This window comes from Pongo abelii, chromosome 7 (genome assembly GCF_028885655.2).
Source record: "Pongo abelii isolate AG06213 chromosome 7, NHGRI_mPonAbe1-v2.0_pri, whole genome shotgun sequence".
Classification (NCBI taxonomy): Eukaryota; Metazoa; Chordata; class Mammalia; order Primates; family Hominidae; genus Pongo; species Pongo abelii.
In genome coordinates this window covers 497,429-516,182 of record NC_071992.2, presented here as the reverse complement: position 1 = coordinate 516,182, position 18,754 = coordinate 497,429, and the positions used below count along the sequence as shown (strand labels likewise).

The window sequence follows — 18,754 nt, the reverse complement described above, 5'->3', positions numbered from 1 at the left end:
ACGGTATCCCTCCCTCCCTGAGCTAAGTGAGGCTCTGCTGTGCTTTGAGGCTGTGCTTGGGGTTAGGGCACTGCTTGCTGACAGAGGACACATCCAGGGGCCCATACTCTCCCCTGCCTGGCCCTGGCACAGACCAAGAAACATGAGGTGGAAAGGTTGGCAGTCAGGCTAAACAGTGATTCTAAGCATTTTTTTTTCCGCGGAAGTAGATTGTTTCTGCTAGGCAATATAACCTGCTAATGCGGCAGTTTCCCTGTAACAATGTGTAGCAAAACTCTGCAGGATTAATGGGAAGAATGTGTTGCCTTTGAAGCAGCAGCACTTGAGTAAAAATTCCTCAAATGTGCTCTATGTTATGCTAGTGTAAGTATAGCACCGGAGGATGTTTCTTGGGCCTACTTTGCAAGCCTCTGAGAGGTGCTGTGCAGCTCTGACCATGAACTGCTCTCCTAATTGAAGAGGGTCCCAGGAAGGGGAAGGGCACTATGGCCTCCATTCTACCCAGGGAGATTGGGTGAATATCTGGCATGTAATTAAGTGCTAGCTCAGGTCGGGCTGTTTCTGGCATGTAGGGTAGCCAGCGGTCAGGGGAGCCTGGAGTGGGGTTGCAGTAGACTGGGGAGGCCCCCATGTCACAGATCCCCCAGGGGCTGCATGCCCCTCGAGGAAGGGGCCTGCTGCGGTGGGTGAGGACCTTAGGAGCTGCCCGGCTGACTCCTGGAAGGAGTGACTGCGTCTGGCGTTGGCCGGGTTGAACCTTGCTGCCTCCTCCTCCCTGGACAGTTCCCAGTGCCTGTCAGGACATCTCGTGTTGGTGAGCAGAGCCATGCAGGACTTGCTCCTTGCTTCCTTCCCAAGACACTGACTGTGTCCCTGCTGCCTGGGCGGAGTCTTGCTGTTGGGCTCGCAGAGCCTCCTCCCTGGTGGTTGGTCATTGTGAGGGGTTTGTCTCTGGTCCTCTCCCTGACTCCGTGTGTGCTTCAGGGACGTTTCCGGAGGAGGCAAAGCTTGCGTGGGGTTTGCTGGGCAGAGGCGATCCTCAGATGCTGGGGTGAGGACCACAGCCTCGTGGAGGCAGGAGCCCCGTCCCAGGGCCCAGCCCTGAGCAGGCAGAGGAGTGCCAGGCGGTCCTGCGGCTCCCTGTCTCCCTGCACCAGGCCTGTCCTCACCGCCTGCTGCTGCGTGTGTGTTGGGAGGATGTGCCAGTGGATTTAAGCAGAGTCCCTGCCCCGCAGCGCCCCCTGCATTCATCTCACTGCACCCTGAGGCCAGTCCTTTGACTCCTTGTCCTGCAGTTTCCCATCAAGGTGGTTCAGTGGTGCCAGCCACTTGCATCAAGGAGAGAGCTCCAAGGGCACCATGCTGCTGGCCTGGCTTTGCTGGCCTGGCTTTGCTGGCCTGGCTGGGCCTTCTGTAGGGAAGGCCACAGAGCCCTGTCCCAGAGGCCTTCTCCTGGGAGGCACCCAGCCTGGTGTCAGCCTGGGGAACGTGTGCTGGAGCGCGGGATGCTTGGTTGCTTTTTAATAAGAATTCATTCTTGCTGTGACTGCTGCACGCACAGGACAGCTTCACTGGACAGCTTCACTCGCCCTTGCAGGTGCGTCCTCCAGGGCCAAGGAGCCTGCAGCAGGCAGGCGGCCTCTGTCTTCCTGAGACTCCTCAGATGAAGTTGGAGCTGCCAGTGCCTTGCAGTGAGCAGTCACACTTCCTGTTCACCACCTCCCTGTCGTCTTCTGGTTTCTCCTGCACCTCAGGGAGTGGATTGCCCCAACTTCACACACCAGGAATTGCTGGCGCTGTCCACGGTGCTGGCGCTGGTGCCAGAGTTCCTCAGCTCTGGTAGTCGAGGAGAGGTGTGTGTGTGTAGGCATGTAGGCGTGGGTCTGTGAGCTTGTGTGTGCATATTGTCAGTGTGCATGCATGTATGTGTGCCGCTGTTCCTGTGTGTGCACACGTGTCTGGTGTATGTGTGCATGCATGTGTGCATCTGTGCAGGTGTGTGCATCTGTGCAGGTGTGCATCTGTGCAGGTGTGTATCTGTGCATGCATGTGTGTGCCTTTGTGGTGTGTGTATGTGTATGTGTACATGTGTGCATGTGTATGTGCCTGAGTAGTGTATGTGTGTGCATGCATGTGTGTGCCTGTGTGTTGTATGTCTGTGTGTAGTATGTATGTGTGCCTGTGTGGTGTATGTATGTGTGTTTTGCATGTGGTGTGTGTGTACATGCATGTCTGCTTGTGATGTGTATGTATGTGTGTGCATGTGTACCTGTGTACATATCTATGTGCCTGTGTGGTGTCTGTGTCTGTGCATGTATGGTGTGTGTACATGTGTCTGTGTTCATGTATGTGTGTGTGCCAGTGTGTGTGTACATGTGTCTGTGTGTGGTGTGTGTACATGCATATCTGTTTGCCTGTGTGTGCCTGTGTGTATACGTGTGTGCCTGTGCATGGTGTGCCTGTGTACACGTCTGTGTGTGGCACGTGTGTACATGTGTGTCTGTGTGTTCACCTGTGTATATGTGCATACATGTGTGCCTGTGTGTATGTGTGTGCATCTGTGTGTCGTGTGCCTGCATACACTTGTCTGCGTGTGGCATGTGTCTACATGCGTGTCTGAGTGTTTGCCTGTGTATATGTGCATGCATGTGTGCCTGTGTGTCTTGTGCCTGTGTACACGTGTCTGCCTGTGGCATGTGTGTACATGTGTGTCTGTGTGTTTGCCTGTGTATATATGCATGCATGTGCACCTGTGTATGTGTGTGCGCCTGTGTGTCATGTGCCTGCATACACGTGTCTGCATATGGCATGTGTATACATGCATGTCTAGGTGTGTCCCTGTGTGGTGTGTGCATCTCCCAGCTGTACCCTGCAACTTGCCTGTGATACCTGCCTCTCCCTTGGAGTCCCAGAGCTAAAGATGCCGTTTCGGATTTATTTCCATTGGAAAGAGGCCCCTTTTCCTTCTTACAGCGTGGCGTTGGTCTGGTTGGGTGCCTGGTGACTCTGTTGGGGCCGACTTTCATTCTGGCCCCGTGTGTGGGACTGTGTGCAGAGTTGGACAGGAGTCATCGCTGTGCTGCAGGAGAAGTGGAGCTGTGTTCATTGACACGTGTGGCTTTGACATTCTCTACTCAGATGCAGTAGAATCCTTCCTCCGGAACAGGAGTTGGCACCTCTTTCCCCGTCTTCAAGGAAGGACAGCGTGGTCAGGACCGCTTCCCAAGTGAATGACTGAATGAATGAACGAAGGAGGGAAGGAAGGAAGGAAGGAACCAGCCTCACAGAACAGGGAGGTTTAGAGAATCCCGGCAAAACAAGAGGCGCCGTGCTAGCCAGGCCCTGCGGGAGTGTTGGTGCATGGTGAGGCTGGGGGGTGAGGGTCGGCCCCAGCAGGGAAGGGCAGGTGCAGTGGTGGCAAGGCCAGCGCACGTGGGGATGAGGAGATGCGATACTGCGACGGCTGGAGGAGGGTTGCAGGAGCTGCCCAGACATGGGGGCAGCTGCAGTCTCGGCTCCTTGCAGGTTGGGAGAGAGTCGTGCTTGGTGTGCGGCTGGAGAGGGAAGTGGGCCGAGGAGGTGGTGGATGCCAAATGCGCCCATCCCTGACGGCCGGCGCCCCAGTGCACATCAGGCCTAGATCTCGATGGGAACGGCCACCGAGGTTAGTTCTGCTGGGCTGCTGCCTCAGAGCTCACTCTACTAATGCTCAGGTGGCTCATCTGTAAAGTGGGTGGCAGCACCGTGAGGACCCGGCCAGGTGACCAATCACATGCAAGGTTTGCTGGAGTCACGAGCTGGTCACCGTCGCTGGTCCTGTCCCCTGGGTGCAGGAGACACGTAGGTAGGGGACCCGTGTGCCTGTGAGAACAGAGCAGACAGGAAGCCGGAGGGGACGGCAGACAGGAACCCGGAGGGGACGGCAGGTACGGAAGCCGGAGGGGACAACAGGCACGGAAGCTGGAGGGGACAGCAGACAGGAAGCCGGAGGAGACGGCAGGCACGGAAGCCGGAGGGGACAACAGGCATGGAAGCCGGAGGGGACAGCAGACAGGAAGCCGGAGGAGACGGCAGGCACGGAAGCCGGAGGGGACAACAGGCACGGGAGCCGGAGGGGACAACAGGCACGGAAGCCGGAGGGGACAGTAGACAGGAAGCCGGAGGAGACGGCAGGCACGGAAGCCGGAGGGGACGGCAGACAGGAAGCCGGAGGAGACGGCAGGCACGGAAGCCGGAGGGGACGGCAGGCACGGAAGCCGGAGGGGACAACAGGCACGGAAGCCGGAGGGGACGGCAGACAGGAAGCCGGAGGGGACGGCAGGCACGGAAGCCGGAGGGGACAACAGGCATGGAAGCCGGAGGGGACAGCAGACAGGAAGCCGGAGGAGACGGCAGGCACGGAAGCCAGAGGGGACGGCAGACAGGAAGCCGGAGGAGACGGCAGGCACGGAAGCCGGAGGGGACGGCAGACAGGAAGCCGGAGGAGACGGCAGGCACGGAAGCCGGAGGGGACGGCAGGCACGGAAGCCGGAGGGGACAACAGGCACGGAAGCCGGAGGGGACGGCAGACAGGAAGCCGGAGGGGACGGCAGGCACGGAAGCCGGAGGGGACAACAGGCACGGAAGCCGGAGGGGACAGCAGACAGGAAGCCGGAGGGGACGGCAGGCACGGAAGCCGGAGGGGACAACAGGCATGGAAGCCGGAGGGGACAGCAGACAGGAAGCCGGAGGAGACGGCAGGCACGGAAGCCAGAGGGGACGGCAGGTGAGCAGGCGTCACCGCGTCAGGGTGTAGGACGAGAAAACACAGCACCCAAAAAGGACCACATGGTTCTTCGTGGCTGGCGCAGGGAAGAAGTGGGATCCAGGAGGCCACACTGGGGCAGCCGTGGCTCCCTCGTGCTCCGGGCGAGGCGGCGTGGGTGCAGGAGGTACAGCTGCTTCCCAGGTTCTGGGTTCCACATCCTTGATAGCGTTCCTCAGTGAGCTAACCTGCCCATGCAAACAACACGGGGCTTGTCGGTGTGGAATCCCTTATGGGTTGCAAGTTCTTTGGGCTGAATTCAGGACCTATCTAATAAAAAAGCCAACGTTTAATGAAACTGGAAAAAATAAAAATATTGGAGTAAAAGATGTAGTTTATCTGGTGTCTCCTGATTTTCATAAAGCAGCTTGCTGAATTGCCTTCCCAATGACCTCTCAGCATGTTTTAGCCCAGCCTTGTTTTGGTGAGAAACTGACTCCGAGAACTGAGTGGGCTGCCAGAGGGTCAACCCGGAAGCCCCTGGGTTGCTCGCATCCCACTGGGTGTGTTTACCAGTGCCTAATGAAAAACTGTTGCAGCCGCCCCTGAAGGTAAGATGTTTATGAACGCTTCGTGATACGACAAATGCTGGTTAAAAAACTACAAGGAGAAACTCTGGGCAAAGTTTGCGTGGAATGTTTTGTTCTCCTTTTTTATTTGTAGAGATCGGATCTCACTATGTTGTCCAGGCTGGTTCTCACGTAATCCTCCTGATGCAGCATCCTGAGTAGCTGGCCTACAGATGCCCGGCTTTCTTCTTTGTTTAAGGGTTAGAGTTTCAGTAGAAAATGATTATTTGGTGTATTTTCACCTCCTACGTGAGGATCCCACGTCAGATCGGTCATGGTGTGAGGTTCTGGTGATGTCCCATTTGAGGATTATTTCTGGTTTGATGTCGAGCACTTGTTTTTTTGTTTTTTCTTTTTGATATTTCAGAAAGCTTGCCCACTTCTGCTTAAGTATTAGCCAATTATTTTTCCATTTGTCATTCTGTTATGAAACTCCTTAAGAATCTACTACTCATTGAATTAACATACTGAACTTTTCTTTCTTGTGAAGTGATGTAATTCTATTACCAGTTTACTCCTTTATTTCTAGATTATAGTCAAAGGCTAAATAGCTTGCCTCATTATAGGGATAAAATGAAAAAAAAATCCCACAGTGATTATCATTTTAAAGAAAGCTGTGGCCGGGCCAGCATATTTTCAGCAGGCATTTAACATAGTTTTTACTGAAAAAAAGAAAATTCAAACTATCAGATTTTCAAAAATTACAATAACCCTAATAAATGTTAAATTTAAAATGCTTATTACAACGAGACAGGCAGATGTAGGAGGAAAAAGAGATCAGCTAGAGCTGCTGTTCACTGAGAGAGCAGAATTTTGATATTTTCTCTAAACTGATGAAATAATGTGGTTTGTGTGTATTTTGTGGTTTTAGTGGAAATGTTTTGGGAGATTTCTCTAATATGACAGGTGAAGGAGGCAGGGAGCAAGCACCTCCAAGCTGGCCGTGGTGGAAATTTCTACTAATGATTATTTCCAGTCTTGTTTTCAGTAGCAGTTTTTCATTTAAATATGATGTTAAAAGCCTGCCAACTCTTGTTTGAAAATCTAATCACCTTTCTGTTTGTAACTCTATTAAGTGGAAACTAAAAAGGAATGTTATAAACAGATTTTGTTCTCTATGAGTATTAGTCTGTTCTGCATTGCTGTAAAGGAATGTCTGAGGCTGGGTAATTTATAAAGAAAAGAGGTTTGCTGGGCTCACGGTTCTGTAGGCTGTACAGGGAGCATGGCGCCAGCACCCACTTCTGGTGAGGCCCCGTCGGGAAGCTTCCACTTTTGGGGAAGGCAGAGGGGAGCCAACGTCCTATGGTGAGGGAGGGAGAGCGGGAGAAGGCGGAGGTCCCGGCCTTTTAAGCAGCCAGATCTCCAAGAGCTCGTCACCACGAGGTGGGCACCAAGCCATTCCCACGGGATCTGCCCCATGGCCCAGACACCTCGCAGCAGGCCCACCTTCAACAGGTCATCATGGGATTTGGAGGGGACGCGTCCGAACCACGGCAGTATGTTTTTCTCCCACAGTGACTTTACATTGTAAAGTCACTCGTGAATGTTTGTGGTCTCTCTTATTTTAATGAATTCCTGTAAGCCTGTGGTCCTATCGGTTTTACAGCTTCTCCTGAGCATCCACATTTTGAAATAGGTCCTTTTGAACTGATCTCATTCTTCACATTCCCAAATAAGCTGTACACGTATTTTCTCTGAAAGTCACACTTTTCCAAGAGACACCAGTTTATAAGGGTGATAGCAAAAGTTTTGAAATTTTAGAGAATCACAAATGATCATTATTTTAATCTCTTCCAACACCAAGAGTCTCATACCCAACTGTTAGATTTTAAATTCAGCAACTGCATTTAGAAGGAGTTTAGAATTGAATAGGTTCACTTCCAGCGGTCAAACTTTGTTTCTTTGTGAGGTACATATATTTACAGTTTTTCCTAAGTGTCTAATTTCCAAAGAACTCTTTACTGAAAGATTTTATTGGTATTTGGCTGTGTCTTTGACTTGAAATAGCAAGTGTAGGCAACAGTGCTTTCTGAGAATTATACCAAAGTGACTTAATTCCCCTGTGAAAGGGACTCATTTCTGCTGGGTGTTGGGGCATGTTAATTTCAGACGGGGTGTTTTTTCTGGGCCTGGGCCTTTTGTTATTGTGTCTCTCCTTTCTCGGTGCTGATTGCTTGGCCTGTTGGTAATTTATTTGTTTTCCTGCAGGTTATTTTTTTCGATTGGCATTAAACACTCAGCCCTCTGCCTTTTTATTTTCCGGTGATTGCTTTTTGACGGGCACTAGAGTTTCAAGTTAAAACTTGCTCTTGCTGCTGGAAGCGGAGCACATTGATGAGGTGTGGGAAGGAGAACGGAACCAGCCTCAGGCTTCTGACAGACATGGAGTCGTTGTGACCACAAGGCACTTTCATTTGGGCCATGCAGCGTGGGGGCTCCAGGAGCTCCTGCTGCACCAGCTGGTCCAGCTCTGTTTTTGTGGGTTCCTTTTGTTTTCAACACATTATAAATTAAACAGAAAAGATGCTTTTAACCTGTAACTTGATTTTTGTCAGTCTCCATCTGTAGCTCATAAACGTACACACACTTAGGTAAAAACACATTGGATCAAAAAGGAGCATTTCCACAAACAAAAAATGACAAATGCTTCACTGTGTCCTGGTTATTCTGGAGGGAAAAAACCTTTCGTTTATGTTCTGCTTTTGGTATTAGTCCCCAAGTAGAGCTGGCCCGTTGAAAGACAGGCTGTGTTTACAGAATCGTGTCCATATCTGCAGGAAACCACCAGCAGTTCGTGGGGTCCTCGTGTCATTCCTCTGAAGGTTCCAAGAACCAGCAAGGGCATCAGTGCCATGCAATGTGGTTTTGGTCTAAAACAGCTGATTATTTCTGTGTAAACAAACAGTGTGAGCACTGGTGGTAAAGGCCCTGAGTGCCTGGGCCAGGTGTGTGAGGGCTGCACACTCGGCACTTGTCAGCTCAGATGCTAAACCCAAGTGGCGCCGTATCCATGAGGTCTCTCCCAGCCCCAATCTCCATCCTCTCATCTCCGGGGCTGGGAGGAAGTGAAGCTCATCTATGAATCTGCCAGCAATATTAGCTGGTGGAAAGTAATTATTAATATTTAATTTTGCATTTTAAACTTTGCTCTTTTAAAAACTGATTTTAAAAAGTTAAAATTATATTTTTAAAAAATACTTTATGATTTATATTTTAGCAGCTATAAATATTTAGACATATATATTTGTCAGCAAAGTTATTTTTAGATACCTGGATATTTGTTAAACAGTTAAGATTTATTAAAATTCTTGTTGAAGAAAAAATCTCCTGCTTTATAATGAGATATCCATTTTGACATCTATTTGAGATCATTTGTTTTTGTGCCTGTTTACAGGACGCTTTATGAATAATTCATGGGTCATGGATAATATGACACAAAACTGGCCTTTGCCAATATTTAATATCAAAATCATGCCATAACTCCTGTCAGTGAAGCATTGTGCGGGACGTGCTCGTCTTTTCTATAACAAGGCTTACCAGAAGTAGCAGAGGTCAAAGTGGCTTCAGGCTCATTCCAGGGATGGAGCAGACACGGTGACCTCCAGGAGTGTGTGGGCCGCTGGGAAAGATGTTTTCCTTCACGAGGTTCTAGAACATCCATGCGATATGGAGCCCCTTCAGCCACAGGGGTTCACGAGATACTTAAACCAGATTAGCTTAGGCTACTGAAAGGTTTTCTTTTTGCTTTAGTTTTTTTTGACGACCGTGCTCAAGTTTGAATTTGAAAAGGGACGTCGTCTTTCCCGTGGCTGTAAACTGTACAGACCTTTATGTGTTCACCGTCGTGAATTAGCACATCCAAATTCCTACAGCCTTCTTCCCACTCCCACCCTCCATATGAAAACTTGGGATTTAAACGTAAACTTCTATACTAAACTTCTATACTAAACTTCTATACTAAAATTGTATTATTTGCTAAGATTTTTAAGCAGCCTGTTTTCCTGCATTCTTAAGTAGTTGCATGCTCTTCCTGGCATCCTGATTTATTATCCCAGATATCAGCTTTGTCATCCTTTGTGTCTGTGGCTGACGCTGGCGTAGTGCAAGCATGCATCCTCGTCCTTCCTCATGGGTACCTCAGCATTCTGCCATCGGTGATGTCCGTGGGTGATACTGACGCGGGGTGGGTGTGTGTCCTCGTCCTTCCTCGTGGGCGCCTCGGCGTCCTGCCGTTGGTCATGTCTGTGCGGCCTGCATTTACCTCTCGGACGTCTCATTTGTCTTTGAGGGTGTCCAGGACATTCCTCTTCCTCCAAGTCCTCATTTGTACAGAGGAGTCGGTGATTTTCAAGGACTGGCATGATGAGATTTTGTGTTCAGAAGACAAGAGGAGCAAGGTGCACGTCTAGGGCCCCGTTCTGCTTTCTAAATATTGGTCTCCTTGGAGAAGGGGCTGCTTCCAGGCCTAGGCAGAGAAAATGCAAGATGAGCCTGCAGTACTTTGTAGGGTCTTGTGTGCTCATGGGAGGGCCGGGTGGGCTGGAGGGCGCTGGGTCCACACTACGATGGACCATGTGGCAAGTGCCGGGACTATTTGAGCAACAAAGTATATGTGGACAGTACAAGGTGATGGTCCTTGGAACAAATGAAAGATCTACGAGTCCTTAAAGTACTAAATAACACAAAGGTAATAATTCAATACATGTGCAAGTGTGGGCAGTTCTTCAGTACAAAATTCCACGTGATAAACACGGAAGGAGTGAGGAAGGAAAGCCACTGAGGAGCCCACAGCCACGTCTGCTGCTGGTAGGACCTGCCAGCAGATGCCAGAATTAGTGGGTGAGATTGAGGAGGAAAAGGATCTATTCCCGTGGTGTCTCCTCCACAGAATTTGTTGGTTATAAAGGAAAGGGAGTTGCTTGGCAGGGAGAAACCCAGCAGACCTCACAGCACCTGTGGGTGACCGAGGGCGTCAGCGGAGAGAAGCATCTCAGCCGGATGTGGGCGCCAGCCCCCATCTGCAGTTCTACAGAAGTGAATGACCTCAGTGTCACCCTGAGAACACTGGACCCAAGCTACTGCAGTTCCAAAAAATAACTGCCGCAAGAGATGTAACAATGGTGGAGGACGAGGAAAATGGGAGAAAAGTGAGGCACCGAGGGCGGATGGGGCAGGATCAGAGCCTGGCCAACGTGGGAGCCCGCTGTTGGATGAGGGCTCACACAGCCAGGGCTGGGGTGGGGTAGAAACCCAAGTTTTCACGGTTGAAACGGCCTCCCTGAGCCTCGCCGGACCTGGGGCTTTCGTGTGGCAAAGCCCCGAGCGTCGGGCTCTCAGCCCAAGCAGTGGCCCCAGGGCCTGGGCTCCCAGTGGGAGGTGAGTCCAGGACCTGCCTAGGTGGTCTATGGGGAAGCTCCTTAGGAGCGTGTTGGGGCCTCAGCATGTGGCCTGGACCCCCTGGGTCTGCATGGTTCTGGGAACCACCCCTCCCGAATCTGCTCATGTGGCGCATGAGCAGGCGTGCAGGGGAATTGCAGAAATCCTAGAGGCTGAAGACCCAGAGGCCTTGGGGTTCTGTGGGCCCTGCACACTGTGCCAGCAGATTGATTCCTGACTTTCAGGTCATGAGGCTGGGATCACGTCCGAGAGAAATGCCTGTGTTACAGAAGGCGGAGCTTGTGACTCCCAGGGTGGCCTCTGCTGTGTCAGTTCTCCCTAAGAAACCCCTGTCAGCTGTCACTCTGAATTTAAAGCCAGCTGACTTTAGATTGTTCCCGCCTTCTACTTCCATTTTAGAATTTTTATAAAAATTCTAAATGTACTGTACACCTATATCAGATATTTTCATTTGAAACATGAAATTTAAAAGTGTTGGTGGAAAACCACTGTTAATTAGGCTATAAATGTAGTTTATTTCAGGCACTGGATAGAATTCAGTGAAAATGCTCCCTACCTTTCTTTTTTTTTAGGTACATTCTTATTATGTTGCTTCTAGCTCAGAAATCTGCCTTAGGAAGCCTTGAAAGCTGTGACCTTGGGCCAGATTCAGGGCGCTCCGATCCGTACCCTGGTGTGTTGTGTGGTTTCTCAGTGCGCTCCGATCCATACCCTGGTGTGTTCTGCCATTTTCTTTGAGATCAGCTGCCTTGTTTCAGCAAACTCTGTCATCTGATGCTTGCTTGGGCCCAGTGTCTCCTGGCGGTGGCTATTTAGTCAGGGCCTGCCCTGGCCTGCCCCCCTCCCTGGGACTGTCTTGTGCCTGCCCAGCTTCAGGCGTTCTGCAGCATTGCCTGGCTCTGACCATCGCCTGGGATTTCTCCGTAGCATTTTCCTGGCTCCAGACACTCGCGGGCAGCTGGGCCTGGGGAGGCGACTTCAGCCACATGTCCACGTTGGCTGCCCTAGGCCCAGCAAGGCTTTAGCTCTGAGCGCCCTGTCCTTGTTTGCAGAATTGGGTGGCTGGTTATGGTTTTGTCTTAGAATTTGTTCTGGTTTGTGAAGATGTTGGATAAAGTGCATCTTATCTGCCTGCCATCTCTGCTCATCACCAGCTTGGTCATCTGGCATAGGACATTTTCTTCTTTGACATTTGAAGGAAATGTGACTATTGGATTTTTATCTGAAGTCTTGGAACCTTCTTGTGAACATACCTGGGAGCACTGCAGCACATTTTTAAAAGCATTTCACAGACCGCCTGTTGCTCCCCGAGAGCCAAGGTGTCTCCTCCGGGCAGGTGTGGTTGAGGCAAGGCCTTTCTGTAGGGGTGGGACCCGCTCACCACAGCTGGCAGGAGCTTTTGAGGTGTCCTGTGCTAGTGCACTTTTGCATCGTATTCAGAACATAGCATATGGGGACCCTCTCATTGCCAGGACCTGGTGAAGACCCCGGGGTCTCAGGTATCACATCGTTTCAGTTCAGGTTTTCCACTTAACCACAGGTCGTTTCCTCCCAGCAAAAGGAGCCTTTGTGCTCACTCGTTGGGAGCCGCAGAGGTGCACAGTCTCAGGTGAGCAGCCGCCGTGTTCGTGATCACACTGCGCCCTGCTCCCGCTGAGCTCTATGCTCAGGGTTTTCATGGTCCATCCACGGAGGACGTGGGGAGTTCCGGTGAGCGTTGCGTGGAAACCCACATAGTGTTAACAGCGGGGCCTGTAGGAGGGTTATTTCTATCACGTGTTTGTCCGAGAGGCCAGAATTAGGAAGGGTTTGTGCCTTCAGCTACAGTGTTCCCATGTAGGGCCATGGAGCCTCCCTGCCTTGCCTAGAAGCCACCCCCAGCATCTCCTCTCGGGGCCCATGACAGATCCCTGCACGCCTCCAGTCAGGCCAAGTGTCCGCCTCCCTGTTCCTAAAGGCACCAGGCACTTGTGTCAGGAATGCTGATTTCCGCTGTGCGACTTTTGGTTATTCCAAAGCAGCTGTCTTTTTTCTAAATTTTATGAGGTTAAAATAATTCATTTCATTAACTTTTCCCTGCACCTTATCCACTGTGCTATTTTGAGATCAATGCCTGTTCATTAACCACACTTAAATCAGGGCAGAAATATTTATTCATTATGACAGTTTGTCCCACAGTTTAAACAACATAAACTAAAACAAGCAAAGTAAAGAATTTCTGTTTAGTGGTTAAACCACGTCAGGTGCACGGAATTCTCCCCAGTCGCAGTTTTTGACACGTTCAGTTTAAAGGAGAGAATGCAGACCACGGGTTCCCAGAGGGCGCAGGGTGGTGCCTGCCCTGCCTGAGGGCCCCCCAGACCTGCTCCGTTCACACACCTGGCTCCAAGCGCTGTGGGCCACTGACACCGTCCACCCAGGACCACAGCCCCCACTGACAGGGGTCACGGCCTGCATGTGCCTGAACCTCACACGGAGGAACCGAGCGACCTGGAGCCAGAGGCAGCACCTGCCGGCAGTGCACAGCCTACTAGATGCAGGGTGATGCCCTGGGGAGAGGGTCAGCTGATGGCAGGATGGTGGGGGGTCCTCGGGCCAGCCTCGGGGGTTCCTCTGAGGGCAGAGTCTGGGGGATCCTGGTGTGCAGTGCCCAGCATGGGAGGACCAGGGACTTGGGTCTCCGTTGGTGCTTTCAGGATGTGTGTGTTTGTGTAGAGTAAAAGTCATGTGTGATTCAGATAAACTGCATAACTCTTTCCTTTTCTTCCAATCGGTTGTCTGTACAGTGTTTGTGGAGAAGGTGCTGCAGAGACTTTTTCCTCGTGTTCCAAGTGGCCAAGGAAAGAGAGAACCCCAGACACTGGCCGTCCAAAATCCACCAAAGAAAGTGACCTCTGAGAAAGTGAGCCGGAAAGATGCTCAGCCTTTGACAGGTGAGGTTGTCTGCAGATGTGGGTGGGTCTCAGGGACTGAAGTTAACCTCCGTCATCATCACTTGCCTTGGAGAATGTGTCTTCTGGGCCTCGGGCATCTGTCTGCAGGTCTGCAGAGGGCCTGCAGCAGGTGGGCAGGGCAGGTATCACTCTCCACACAAGCCCTGCCAAGGCCCCTGTGGACTCCCCGGCCAAGGCCAGGTCAGGGTGCTGCCTTTTTGGGATCATTTACTGGTGTGCTCTGAAGATGGCGATTGGACTGAAACTGGGGCTTGGGCCAGCCTTCCTGTCCTCTGAGGAAGACAGGCGCCTTCCCCACCATAACACCGTGCCCCCAGTCACTGTGGTGGCCCCCTTGGCCCTGTTGGCTTGTGCCCACTCAGGGACAGGCTTCTGATGTTCTTGTCCTGTGGTCTTTGGCAGACGTCTGTCCCATGACAGCCCCACGTAAGCTCTTGGTGGCTGCAGGATCATCTGCCATGAGAGTCCCATCAGCTCTGGTCCCTGCAGTGCAGCTCCGCTCACCTGTGAGACTGTGAGAGGACCCCGCTGAGAGACATGGGAAGAGACCACCTGGGTGCCACTGAGAGACACGGAAATAGACCACCTGTTTGCGGCACATCCTACTGAGAGACACGAGAAGAGACCACCTGGGTGGACCACATCCCACTGAGAGATGTAGGAAGAGACCACCTGGGTGTAACACATCCCACTGAGAGATACGGGAATAGACTACCTGGGTGCAGCACATCCCACCAAGAGACACGGGAATAGACCGCCTATATGCAGCACATCCTACTGAGAGACGTGGGAAGAGAACACCTGGGTGCAGCACATGTGGGCAGGTCCATTTGGTTCCCCAGTAAACACATAAGTCCATAAAGCCAGACGTGGGTTCCGGGGTGCCATTTCTGGGGGTCTCATTTGTGTTTGTATAGTGGTGGTCTCGCACTGGGCATTTGTTCTCCACGCATTTGTGTTCCTGAGAGCTGCGTGGTCTCTGGTTCTCACACACCTTATAATGGAGACGCTCAGTGGGATCTCAGCAGGCAGTCCTCGTCATCCCACAAATCACCCTCCAGCCCCACAGGTCAGATCTCCGTTGACTGTGAACACATTTTCCCACAGATGTAATATTCTGTGTGGTGATTCCATTTCCAGGCCGGCTCAGAAAGCCTGTCTAACCTGCGATGTGACAAGTGCCACGGACACCGTTCTGGTCGAGGATAGAAGACAAGTGAGAAGGAAAAAGTTTCTTTCACGTCTCCTAGATACGGGGTTACACTAAGCATGCTTTTCCCATGGGACAAATCCATGTATTCCATGTTCTTTTCTGCATTTTTCCCATATGGCTTAATGTTTTCAAATGGTACAAGCTTCCAGTGTAGTAGGATAACGTTCCAATTAAGGAGTAAATGACTGCTTTTGGGCATATTTTTACCTTTTAAAGAATATACCTATTATAGGCTGAACTGCCCCTCCCCGCCCCACAGCCGCCACCAGCAAATTTGTATGTTGAAGCCTTAACCCCCCGTACTTCAGGATGTGACTGTGTTTGGAGATGGGGTCCTAAAGTTGATTAAGGGTCATTGAAGTCGTCAGGATGCACCCTAATCCAATATTACTGGTGTCCATATTAGAAGACGAGATCAGGACACACGTACGTACAGAGGCTCGACCCTGTGACAACTGAGAGAAAACAGCATCTGCAAGCCAAGGTCCAGAGCCAGCCCTGCTGAGACTGTGACCGTGGCCTTCCAGCCTTCCGGGCTGTGAGAGAACAAATATCTGTTGTTGACTTCACCCAGTCTGTGGGGCTTTGTAGTGGCAGCCCTAGAAAGCTAATGCACTGTCCATTGTGCCTGTTAGAAATTTTCTTGCTTTTTCAATCAGCATAACAAAGTTTTTAAAGAAAAAGCAGGTAATGAAAATCTGAAAGAAGCAACAAAAAAGACTTCTGGAACTAATAAAGGATTATAGTGGAGTTGTACGATACAAGGTGAATACACAGAAGTCAACTGCCTTCCTGTATGTCAGCAAAGAACAAGTGGAATTTGAAATTAAAAACCCAGCACTTTGGGAGGCCAAGGTGGGCGGATCACAAGGTCAGGAGATCGAGACCATCCTGGCTAACACAGTAGACAGTAGAAACCCTGTCTCTACTAAAAATACAAAAAATTAGCCAGGCATGGTGGTGCACACCTGTAATCCCAACTACTCGGGAGGCTGAGGCAGGAGAATCACTTGAACCTGGGAGGCAGAGGTTGCTGTGAGCCGAGATCGTGTCACTGCGCTCCAGCCTGGGCGACAGAGCAAGACTCCATCTCAAAAAAAACAAAAACAAAACACAGTATCATTTATATTACCACCCCCCCATAATAAAATATTTTGGTGTAGATCTAACAAATGTGTTCAACATCTATATGAAGAAGCTATAGGACTCTGATGAAAGAAATCAAAGAAGACTAAAAATTGAAGAGATATTCCATGTTCATGGATAGGAAGACTCAATATTATAGAGATACTCATTCCTCCTAACTTCATATACACATTCAATACAATCCTGATTAATATCCCAGCAAGTTATTTTGTGGATATTGATAAACTGATTCTAAAGTTTAGATGGAGAAGCAAAAGACTGAGAATAGCCAGCAGAATATTAAAGGAGAAAAATAAAATAAAGGACTGGCATTACCTGACTTCAAGAGTTACTTACCATAAATCTACAGTAATCAAGACAGCGTATTTTTGGCAAAAGAGTAGACACGTAGATTAATGGGACAGAATAGAGAGTATAGAAATAGACCCACATAAATACCACTGACTTATCTTTGATAAAGGAGCAAACAAAGGCTATTCGACAAATGGTGCTGGCACAACTAGACATCCACATGCATAAAAATATAGACACAGACCTTAAACCTTTCACAAAAAAATCTTACTAAAAATGGATCTGGACTGGGCGCGGTGGCTCATACCTATAATCTCAGCACTTTGGGGGTCAAGATGGGTGGATCAGGTCAGGAGATGGACACCATCCTGGCTAACACGGTGAAACCTTGTCTCTAATAAAAATACAAAAAATTAGCTGGGCATGGTGGTGGGCGCCTGTAGTCCCAGCTACTCGGTAGGCTGAGGCAGAAGAATCGCTTGAACCCAGGAGCAGAGGTTGCAGTGAGCTGAGATGTTGCCACTGCACTCCAGCCTGGGCAACAGAGCAAGACTCCATCTCAAAAAAAAAAAAAAGATCTTACACCTGAGTGTAAAATGCAAAACTATAAACTGTTAGAAGATAACATGGGAGGCAATCTAGGTGCCCTTGGGTTCAGCAGTGACTTTTTAGCTACAACACCAAAGGCTTGATCAATCAAAGAAAGAATTGATTAGTAGATGTCCAGTTGATAACTTGGACATGATTAAAATTAAAATCTTCTGCTCTGCGAATGACATTGTCAAGAGAATGAAGAGACAGGCCACAGACTTAGAGAAAATATTTTCAAAAGACATATCTGACAAAGGACTGTTATTCAGAATGTTTGAAGAATTCTTAAAACTTAATAAGGAAATGGGCCAAAGATGTGGACCTCACCAAGGAAAATATGTAGATGGCAAATAATCCTATGTAAAGATGTTTCACATCATATGTTATCAGGGAAATGCAAATTAAGACAATGAGACACTACCACACGCCTACTAGAATGGACAAAATCCAGAACACTGACAACACCAAATACTGGAGGAACAAGAACTCTCATCACTGCAGATGGGAATGCAAAACAGGGCAGCCACTTTGGAAGACAGTTTGATAGTTTCTTACACAACTGGACATACTCTTACCTGTAGGATCCAGCAGTTATGCTCCTTGACATTTATCCAAATAGATGGAAAACGTCAATAAACCTGCAGCACATGGATGTTTATAGCAGCTTTGTTCATAACTGCCAAAACTTGGAAGCAATGAAGATGTCCTTCAGTAAGTGAATGAATAAGCAAATTGTGGTACATCCAGACAACGGAAAATTATTCAGAGCTAAAAAGAAATGAACTATCAAGCCATGAAAAGACATGATGGGACCTTAAATGCTTATTACTAACTGAAAGAAACCAATCTGAAAAGGCTACCCACTGCAATTCCAACTCTGTTACACTGTGGAAAAGCAAAACCGAGGAGACCCCAAAAAGATCAGTGACTGCTGGGGACTGGGAGGAGCAGGTGGAGCCCAGAGGACTTGCAGGACGGTGAAACCGCCCTGTACGATGCTGTCATGGTGGGCGCATCTCATTCTGCGTTTGCTCCAACTCACAGGATGTACAAGAGTGAACCACAATGTAAACTGCAGACTGGGGTGGCAACCATGTGTCAGCGTAGGTTTGTTTATTATAACAATGTACGGCTCTAACGGTGATGACAATGGGGAGCAATGTAAACTGCAGACTGGGGTGGCAACGTGTGTCAGCATAGGTTTATTGATTATAACAATGTATGACTCTGATGGTGATGATAATGGGGAGCAGGTGCACTGTTACGCCTTACAAGAAGCAGGCCATCCCTAACATTTCCTGTTTTTCTCTGAATTTTACTGAACCAACATTTTTAATCTTTTTTAAAATTGTATTTTTAGGGTCAATTTACTTTTTCTTTGCTCTAACCTAACTAAAGTTTTAACGGTGATTGTTCACCAGTAACATATCTGGTGGTAGGAAGATGAAATTAGGTGGGGCAGTTGAAGCTGTATGCATGGATGGATGATGGATCATTTCTAAGTGAAAAAATAATATCTGTAAATTCCAGGCCAGTTTCATTCTAGAAGATATATATTTTCTTGCCTAAAGTGATTGGCTTTTCACTTTTAAAATCATTGTTTAAAAATAAACACTTCAAGACCTCCTTTACTCTCTGAAATTGTCAGGAGACAATTCTTTGCATTGCTATTCGTGTTTCATTTTACCAAGTTATGTACTCATGCAGCAGTGGCATATGGGAAGCTTACAATGTCAGGATGATTATTTCAAGTTGGTGTTGAAAGAGTTCTGATTTTTAGGTGGCT

The 18,754-nt window shown here is 49.3% G+C and overlaps 1 protein-coding gene across 4 annotated transcripts in view; it reads left to right on the top strand.

Moving 5' to 3' along the window:
• The window catches only part of ERICH1 (glutamate rich 1), a 79,088-nt gene that overhangs the window by 2,113 nt on the left and 58,221 nt on the right, over window positions 1–18,754 (top strand). For all 4 annotated transcript variants that reach the window (XR_010141039.1, XR_010141040.1, XM_054561143.2 and 1 more), the window contains exon 2: window positions 13,560–13,706. Coding sequence is in view for 2 of the 4 variants with exons in the window: in XM_054561143.2 (XP_054417118.2) it covers window positions 13,560–13,706 (147 nt within the window). In the remaining 2 variants the exon portion in view is untranslated. The remainder of the gene's footprint in view (window positions 1–13,559; window positions 13,707–18,754) is intronic.